The sequence below is a fragment of the Daktulosphaira vitifoliae genome, unplaced genomic scaffold (assembly GCF_025091365.1).
Source record: "Daktulosphaira vitifoliae isolate Bord-2020 unplaced genomic scaffold, ASM2509136v1 Scaffold_259, whole genome shotgun sequence".
Taxonomy (NCBI): Eukaryota; Metazoa; Arthropoda; class Insecta; order Hemiptera; family Phylloxeridae; genus Daktulosphaira; species Daktulosphaira vitifoliae.
This window is the reverse complement of record NW_026099825.1, coordinates 5,107-15,047: the sequence shown is the minus strand read 5'-3', so window position 1 is coordinate 15,047 and position 9,941 is coordinate 5,107. Positions and strand designations below refer to the sequence as shown.

The 9,941-nt window shown below is 30.4% G+C and overlaps 1 protein-coding gene across 1 annotated transcript; it reads right to left on the bottom strand.

Moving 5' to 3' along the window:
* Positions 1–3,288: 3,288 nt before the first annotated feature.
* On the bottom strand, positions 3,289–6,382 carry LOC126909318 (zinc finger MYM-type protein 1-like). The gene is made up of 3 exons (XM_050691732.1): positions 4,823–6,382; positions 4,483–4,753; positions 3,289–4,350 (listed from the first exon to the last, which is right to left on the bottom strand). The coding sequence occupies exons 1-3, from the start codon at positions 5,803–5,805 to the stop codon at positions 3,289–3,291; spliced, it is 2,316 nt and encodes a 771-aa protein (XP_050547689.1). The 5' UTR covers positions 5,806–6,382.
* Positions 6,383–9,941: the final 3,559 nt, after the last annotated feature.

Sequence of the window (9,941 nt, the reverse complement as noted above, 5' to 3'; positions counted from 1 at the left end):
GTATCTAGTCGAAGACATTACCCTTCAAAATTGAAAAAATTTCCCTCGTTCCCCGTAAATGGGGGAAACCTCCAAAAAAATTACAAATTTAAAAATCGCTAATTTTCGAAATTTTTTCAATTTTTTTTACTAAAAACTGCCGTAACTTTTTCAAAAATAAACATATCAATAAAATTTTTTGTAAATTTGAATTTTTTTCTGCCCACAGGGGGGGATTTAAAATGACAACTTTTTCACAAAAAATTAACTTTTTCAACTTAACTTTTGAAAATGTTCCGGAAGGTCTGACACTTTTATATATATCTTAAATTAAAGCTAATGTAATGTACTTTAATTTGAAAAAAAAAAATTTGACCTCTGGACTTGTCTTCATGGTGAAAACGGCTACCGAATGCTATTTTTGTGTGAAAATTTTCGATTTTATAATTTACATTTTTTACTTTAAAGTGCTATAACTTTTTAAAAAATGTATGGATCAATACAATTTTTTCATGAGAAGTAGTATTTATATACATCTTTCATTGGATATACTTTTTTTTTAAATCAGACTATTTCCCTATATATGGGGGGGCTTCAAATATAAAAAATGCATATAGAAAGTAGAACTTTTTCAACTTAACTTTTGAAAGTGTTCCGGAAGGTCTGACACTTTTATATATATCTTAAATTAAAGCTAATGTAATATACTTTAATTTGAAAAAAAAAAATTTGACCTCTGGACTTGTCTTCACGGCGAAAATGGCTACCGAATGCTATTTTCGTGTGAAAATTCTCGATTTTATTATTTATATAATATTTAACTTTATAATGCTATAACTTATTGAAAAGTGTATTGATCTACATAATTTTTGTTTGAGAAATAATATTTTTTAATAATCCCTTTTTCATTTGACATACTTTATCTTAATCAGGATATTAATAAGGAACTAGCAGATTATGTTGCTTTTGTAATTATCCACCAATTTCTTAGAATTAAACACTATCTACTGATTTGCATCGAAGCGTTTCTTATGATAGTGATTTTNAAATTAAACACTATCTAAAGATTTGCATCGAAGCGTTTATTTTTGATAGTGATTTTAATCACTGTCAGATATCATTATACTTGATCCAACTATACCACGTCACAACTGTGCCGCGACCCCCTACGTATTTAAAACGTTTTAATTTTTAACTACTGAGTAATAAGTAACAGCAATTATACACTTGTATAAATACAAAATATATACTCTAGGATATTTTAAACTTATTTTGGAACATATATTTCTGGATAAATTGTAGTCTTTATAATTATTTATACTTTTTTATTGCGTATATTTTAAAAAATAACTCATTTTATTTACGAAGTTCTACCTATGCATTAAAAAATGTTTCCCATAGTAGCTAAATGAGGAATATGTCTAAAAATTCCTTGATACCAGTGGCGCAACTAAAGTTCAAATCTTGGAGGTGCTACAATTATGAATCGTTAACAAAATCGTGGGGGGCTCCACCCTCGCACATTCAACTTTACATAATCTCAATATTTAAATTATAATACTATTATTATATTCACAATATCATATTTGGAAAAATTAATATAACACATTAAATTTATTTTCTATAGTATTTGATTGAAAACCTGAACTCTAAATTTTTAATAATAGTATCAAAAATTGGGAAATAAATTGTATGCTTCCAATAGGCTTCAACTGATTCTTTTTGTTCTTCATAATTAACTCCGTTTCCAAATGGAAATTTTTTTAATTATTTGGTTTGCTTCTTTTTCGTTTTGATACTTTAAAATGTTTTATAAATCGCTATAATGTTGATAATATAATAAAATATACCATTTAGAATATGTACAACCTTGATGATATAGATTTTATTAATCACTATGCAAGATAAGAAAATATATATAATATATATGATAATAAAATCTTAAACTGAACAAGTACATACATTGTATTAACTACATCAGTGTTTATGCTATGATATCAATTTAAGATAATTATTTTGTTTTGTGATAAACATTGCGAATAATATTAAATTTGAGCGATGAACGGTATCACAACAGCAGCCTCCCATAACCTACCAAATGGGGCGAACGTAGGGGTATGAAATGCCACTGTATGCCAACTTTAGATAGATGATTTATAACTTGCTCATGGTGCTCAATGGACATAAAAAAAAAGAGTGTAGCTCGTCAGCTGACGTCTTTCATCAATAAAATTCGTAGCATTGTCGCAAAAAATATCTGAACAAGACCGCGACGATTACAGAAACGCAGGCGTGGTCGGGTCACTTACTAACTCTATGTGAACGGCCTTGATGGCAAAGCACACGAATATGCACTAGTACGCCTTATTAACGGGGGCTTTTCTTCGCTGACTAGACTTTACGTAAAACGTTTCCGCGAATTCAAAACCTGTTTTAAGGAACGCCTTGGACAGTTCTAACTCAGCGGGCAGATAACCCATCAGCTGGACTACAACAGGCTTATATTTAAAGCATGGCACGCAAGCCTGGTCAATATTGCGTCCATATTGCATGGCAAATATATTAAACGGACCGACGCCAACATCGATTGTGGTCCACTGTGCATAAATTTTAAAAGCTCGTTAACAAATACTAATTTTGTGTATTCAAACTTAGCCGGCAATACTATTGGATGACGCTGCAACGAGCTCAAATTAGCCGCTTTTCGTAAACGACCGTCCACCATGAGCACGCCTTTCTCATCCAAGAAGCGATATAAACGTATTAAATTACTTTTTGGTTTTATTGTACGTAGTTTTTGAATACTTTGTATTTCCTCACCAATGTGACATTTTTTAATGACTTTTATTATGCATATAGTCGCTTTTTCAATTTCATCAGCCTGTACAGGTCCGTACTGACACTTTAATTTACGCTTTTTAGCTAACGCATTATTCACTAACCAATAATAATATGCTAAAATTGACAAGTCATAACTAACCGCCGACACCAACACTTGCGTTGTTGCGCGCTCTTCTATCGATATTTCAATTTGACGATCTTCGTCAAAAGTTGACCTGGGCCACTGTAGTAACACATTTTAGTACATGTAATCAGAAGCGTATTTATGTATTTACCGCTTATAGGCCTGTAGAAAATTGCCGCCCTTAATTATGATAAAATAAAATTTAATTAGGTAGGTATGCAAAACAAATTGAATTTATATTTTAAATACAAAATCATAATTATTAAAATTGGAAAAAAAGGAATAACAAAATATTGGTATCGGAATATTTTAAATTTATTACATAATAAATTGCTGATTTCCTATTAGACGATCGGTTTACGTCGACATTTGGTTCTTGCAAATGTGTCTATTAAATCTTCACAATTCAATTCGCTTAGCATTTCATTCTCTATCGAAAATAATGCTAAATTATTCAACTTGTCATCAGTTTGGGTGGACCTTAAATAGTTTTTTACGCGTTTGAGGCATGAAAACGATCTCTCGGTAGTACAATTGGACACTGGTACACTCACAAAAATCCTTAATGCTGTGTCAATATTTGGAAATATTTCAATGTGTAAACTTTTTTCTCTTAAATACTGGCACAGTGTGATAGGAGTTAAATTATTTACGTCAATATCGATATCACTATTCAATAAATAAGATTGTAAATGTAAGCATTCTGACGAAAAATTATTGTCTAAATCATTCGGGTATATTTTTTGCAATTTCTCAGCAAACTTAACTATTTCCAAAGAATTTAAAGATGTAATTTTTAGTAGTACTTCAAATATATCACAAAACGCTTTGAAGGCCTGTTGTCTTTTCTTAAGTTCATTTGTCATCTTATCAATAATTACGTAAAATGTTTCAACTCGAAATTTATCCCTACCAATTAACTCGGTTGGTTGCTCAGTTTTTTCATCGAAGTGTAATTTTTTTTTTTTTTGTCGAGATATACCAAAATTGTACTTGGTAGTCTTTGATATTTTTTTTGCTCTAGTTTCATATTCATCAAAATTATCTCGGGTTTTTTGAACTAGATTAATTAGTGATGTATAAATCTGAGAAACTTTATCATTTCCAATTTCAACACATTGTAATTGTTTATTAGATGCATTAAATCGTTCTAATATATGATTCCAAAAAATCATCATAAATGATGTTTCTAACTTTTGCATTTGATTATAAAGACCATTTGACTCATTTCGCGTAACACATTTTTCAAAAGTGTCATCCTTGATAGTGATCAATGCGTTAATAATTTCATCCCACGAATTATATAATGCTCGACATGCGTCTGCGCGAGCCGACCACCTGGTGTTTGATAAACTCTTAATTGTATTAGCATTACGTTTCATATTTAATTGCAAAATTGACCATCTCTGCGTTGATGCGGAAAAAAAATTATATAATTGTTGTATAAATCCAAAAAAAATTGATGCTTGTGGACAACTTTCTGCAGAAGATATGCCAACCAAATTTAACGAGTGAGCGCTACACGGTACGTAATAAACTAGTGGATTAATTTCTTTGATTCGAGCCTGAACTCCACTGTATTGACCTGACATATTACTAGCATTATCGTAGCTTTGCCCTCGACAGTCAGAAATGTCAATATCATGAGATTTTAAAGTATTAATAATGACATTAGTTAAATCTAAAGCTTTATGTCCTGGATTTGAAATAAAACATAAGAATCGTTCTACAGGAAGACCAGTTGCGAGGACATATCTCACCATAAATGATAATTTGTCGACGTGCGAAATATCTGGCGTCGAATCAATACTTATGGAAAAATATTTTGATATTTTTAATTCTCTAACAATATTATATTTTAATTTTTTCATCATTAACAAAATAAATTCGTCACATATAACGTGAGATAAATATGACGTAGAGCCACTGCCTTTACTTCCAAAACGAACTATATGATCGGCTAAAAACGGATCAAATTTTGCGATTAATTCGAGTGACATTAAGTAATTACCGTTGTGTACAGAACCAAAACACGAATCATGTCCTCGAAAAGGAAGACCACGAGAAGCTAACGATTTAATAGTTTCGACTACCCTTTTCAACACATTTCTCCAATATTCGATTTCTGTGTCTAATTGTTTAATCAATGAATTATCAATGCGCCCCAAGACATTACCTCTATGTTTTAAATTCATAATAGCATCTCGGTGCTCTTTACTATTTTCATGGTAGCTGAAACGGACAGTAGCATTTTTCCAATCATTGAACCCTTCAGTAACAAGTTGAGTTTCTAAAGATGTTTGAAATATCCGACAAGGCCCACAAAAAACTACTACTAAACTTGGAGAATAAACTAACCATGAACGAACAATTGTTTCTCCATTAATTAATCGTCTATTAAACATAATTTTGGTCAAATATCTTGTTTTATCAGAATATATCCGTTTCGAGTTAATAAAGTCATTTGTCATATTTTGATTAAAACCATTTTTTGCAATATAGTCACGAAATTCGTCGTTAATAACCCATTTAGCTGGGTCTATCTCCAAAATGGTTTCATTTACTATCATATTAGTCAACTCATTTGACTCACAACTACCTTCTGGTTCAACATTATCCACTTCAATAGATTCACTAATTATTGTTGTTTCACTGTCACTAACCTGAAAATCTGTTTTCTTCATATTAATATCCATAATGTTACTACTATTACTACTACAAACACCAGAAGTAGAAGCTGGATTTTTAAAAAAATCAGTCAATTTTTGTGTTTTATTTAAAACATTTTGCAGTTTTTCACTTTTTAATTTGGCAATTTTTTTGTATTGGTCACCACTTAACCGTTTTCTATTCGAACTCATGCTCACAAAATAAAAAGAATATTTTCGAAAAAAACGACGACACAACTGCAACGGTACGCACTCAGCACTTTGCAGCACGGTCAGAACGCACAGGCGACAGTACGATAGACCACAGACTGAAATCACTTCTCATTTCTCAAGTAATAAGATAAAAGATCGGTCAAGAAATTTTTCGTAGAACCACTGCACTGAATGTTGATATTATTAGATTGTTAATATGTACTGTAGATAACAAATATGTACTGTAGATAACTCACTGACCATTTTTTTGACGGCGACGGCGTGAATATTTTCGGTAGACAGCGATAAGAAACTTTAAAAATAAATAATTCGAAATTTATTTGGAACCAATGTCATTGTTTTCAATACTTTAAGATACTTTTGTTGGCTGAATAAAAATAAGTTTCACCGAGTTAATATGCATGGCCATCATTATTGAAAAAAAAAATCCCATGAAAAATTTGCCGCCCCTTAGAATTTGCCGCTGTAGGCACGTACCTATAGTGCCTGCATATAAATACGCCACTGCATGTAATAATTAATACATATACTTAATAAAATATATCATCAAATCAGTATTCCCCCGTAGATAAGATACATAAAAAACTAATACCCTCTGACACGGCACCGCCTTTTGCTCTAGGCTGGCACTCACCCGTGTCTCTCTCGATATCAGCCGTCCAGCTATTAATATGACAATCGGTTGTCATCGGTCGTCTCCCCGTCCTTGACACTGAGATAAGGCCGCCGCCGAATATGGATTACCGATATTGCGTTCTGTTCTGTTTTCGTCGTTCACCGTAACTGGTTGGAGTTTTTGGTAGTGTATTTTCTTTTCCTCCATATTAAGTTTGTGTTCGAGTGCAACTGGAAAAAATCACATTTCACCTGTGCATTTATATAACTGTGGTTTTGTTTTAAAATAAAACAAGACAACCGCTTACGTCAATCGAAACTAACTCACGGAATATCGAACTAATTCGTCCGCATTGTTGCAAGTGGTTTTACTTCTCTGATAGTTATTGTAAAACTATACTTATAGATATATATATATGTGTATATAACTAAATATTGTAGATATATATAATATATATATATATAGTGCTAGTGCGTACCATTGGATATATAAATATAGTGTTAGTGCGTGCCATTGGGATACGCGTTACCTCATACAAGATTTAACCATCCTCTTACGCATTCCATAAAACGCCAACGTAAAAGATTCTATCACATTAACCAATCAAATACAACAAAAAATATTTCAAGAATCTCACCAGAGATCGCAGAGATTTTCCGCCAAATTCAGATGATTCTGAACATCTCCCTCTCTGTATACTCTCGAGGCAAAAAGTCGCTCTGAGCATTCATCTCGGACTCTCTGGATTTCTCAATTAACATTCACAAATGGAATCTGCGTGAGTGTATGGTTCGCTGTTGGATACAATTCTATATCAAATCTACACCGTTTTATACCATTCCTAATCACTGGGATTTAAAAGAAATATTATACATTTTATTTTCGGTCGAATACTTTTGGTGATACAAATGTGTCATAAAAAAAAAGATGTAAGTAGGTTAATGTTTTGTATTTTGGGATGGTGAAATGTAAGAAATAATTTTTCAACATGAAAAACAATGAGAGGATAATTAAATTGATTATGAGTATAAATATTATGTTAACCGGAGTTTTGAAATTCGTCTAGCTACAAAATGAAAATAAAAGCATATGGCATATAATCATAAATTCTTTGTGATGACCGCTCATATTTTGTCGTAAAATATAGATCGCAAGTAAATCACTTCTGTATGACGCACAATGAAACGTGCAACGATTAAAGAGAAGAACTTTACGACTCTTAATATTTAGTGGTTGTGTTATAGAAATAATAAACTGTGTGTGTTTACATAAATTGCAACTGTCCAGTTGTTGGGCGCCAAGCCTTAATGGCTAAATTGTTTTTCTTTTATATATATATATTAAATATAAATTAGATATTTACATTGAACGCAAGCTGTTGCGTCCTGAATGGTGACTTATTCTTGATTTACCTTAAGTTTATTTTCTAATTTTTATGACATGCTTAGAAACATAATTTCTTACCTTGTGTCCAGCTAGCTTGATTGTTTATTGNAATATACTTTGGCAGCGAATATTACATTCTCACAATATTTTAAAGGTATATTTCTAAAATATTATAAAAAATATATTGTGACAATATTTTTAAAATGTTTTATAAATATATTAAAAAAATGCAAAAAATTAGATCGCTACGCGGGATTTGAACTCTATTCATCAAGCGCTTTGGACTCGTACGTGACCCATTGACCAACTGGTTGCTTCGATAGAAATAGGATAAAAAAAACCCAGCACAGGGGGGTCGCGGCCCAGTGGTGACGTGGTATAGATGGATCAAGTATAATGATATCTGACAGTGATTAAAATCACTATAAAAAAAAAACGCTTCGATGAAAATCTTTAGATAGTGTTTAATTTTAAAAAATTGGTGGACTATTCCAAAAGCTACATGATCTGCTAGTTCATTATAAATATCCTAATTAAANTTCATTATTAATATCCTAATTAAGATAAAGTATGTAGAATGAAAAAGGGATTATTAAAAAATATTATTTCTCATAAAAAAATAATGTTGATCCATACACTTTTCAATATGTCATAGCATTATAAAGTTAAAAATGTAAAAAATAAAATCGAGAATTTTCACACAATAATAGCATTCGGTAGCCATTTTCACCGTGAAGAAAAAATAAAGTCCAAAATTTTTTTTTCGCAAAATAAAGTAAATTACATTAGCTTTAATTTAAGATATATAAAAAAGTGTCAGACTTTCCGGAATTCTTTTAAAATTTAAGTTGAAAAAGTGGTCATTTTAAATCACCCCCTGTGGGCAGGTAAAGGGTCAGATATAAAAAAATATATACCAAATGATAGATAAAGACATCATGCATCTATAAAAAAAAATTATATTGATCCATACATCTTTCAAAAAGTTATAGCATTATAAAGTTATAAATATAAAAAAGAATTTTTTTACAAAATCGTATTTTTTTTATAAACTTTGAAGTCTGTTTTCACCATGAAGATAAAATAAAATCCGAATTTTTTTTTCTGCATAATAAAGTATATTACATTAGCATTAATTTAAGATATATATAAAAGTGTCAGACCTTCCGGAACACTTTCAAAAGTTAAGTTGAAAAAGTTCTACTTTCTATATGCATTTTTATGTTTTGAATCCCCCCTGTATTAAGGGAAATGGTCCGATTTAAAAAAACAGTATGTCGAATGAAAGATCTATATAAATACTACTTCTCATAAAAAAATTGTAATGATTCATACATTTTTCAAAAAGTTATAGCATAATAAAGTTAAAAATGGAAAATACAAAATCGAAAATTTTCACACAAAAATAGCATTCGGTAGCCATTTTCACCATGAAGATAAGATAAAGTCCGAAATTTTTTTTTTTCATGATAAAGCATATTACATTAGCTTTAATTTAAGATATATATAAAAGTGTCAGACTTTCCGGAACACTTTCAAAATTTAAGTTGAAAAAGTTCTACTTTCTACATGCATTTTTTAGATTTGAACCACCCTCGTATATAAGGAAATGGTCGGATTTAAAAAAACAGTATGTCAAATGAACGATGTATGTAAAAACTACTTTTCATGAAAAAATTGTATTTATCCATACATTTTTCAAAAAATTATAGTATTATAAAGTTAAAAATGTAAAAAATAAAATCGAGAATTTTCACAGAAGAATAGCATTTGGTAGCCATTTTCACTGTGAAGATAAAATAAAGTCCGAAATTTTATTTTTGCATAATAAAAAACATTACATTAGCTTTAATTTAAGATATATATAAAAGTGTCAGACCTTCCGGAACATTTTCAAAAGTTAAGTTGAAAAAGTTAATTTTTTTTGAAAAAGTTGTCATTTTAAATCTCCACTTGTGGGCAGGTTAAGGGTTAAGTTTATGAAAAAAATATACCAAACAAAAGGTTGGAATTATATTGAAAAGAATTATATTGATATGTTCATTTTTGAAAAAGTTATGGCACTTTTAAGTAAAAAAAATTGAAAAAATTTCGAAAATTAGCGATTTTTAAA

Bases quoted from the DNA above. Each gene is read 5' to 3' on its own strand.
- LOC126909318 (XM_050691732.1), bottom strand. From the start codon at position 5,805: ATGAGTTCGAATAGAAAACGGTTAAGTGGTGACCAATACAAAAAAATT. The intron at 4,754-4,822 runs GTTAATGATGAA...TTTTTCCATAAG, and splicing joins ATATGTGACGAATTTATTTT to TATTGATTCGACGCCAGATA. The intron at 4,351-4,482 runs GTTTATTACGTA...GCATCAACGCAG, and splicing joins TCAAAGAAATTAATCCACTA to AGATGGTCAATTTTGCAATT.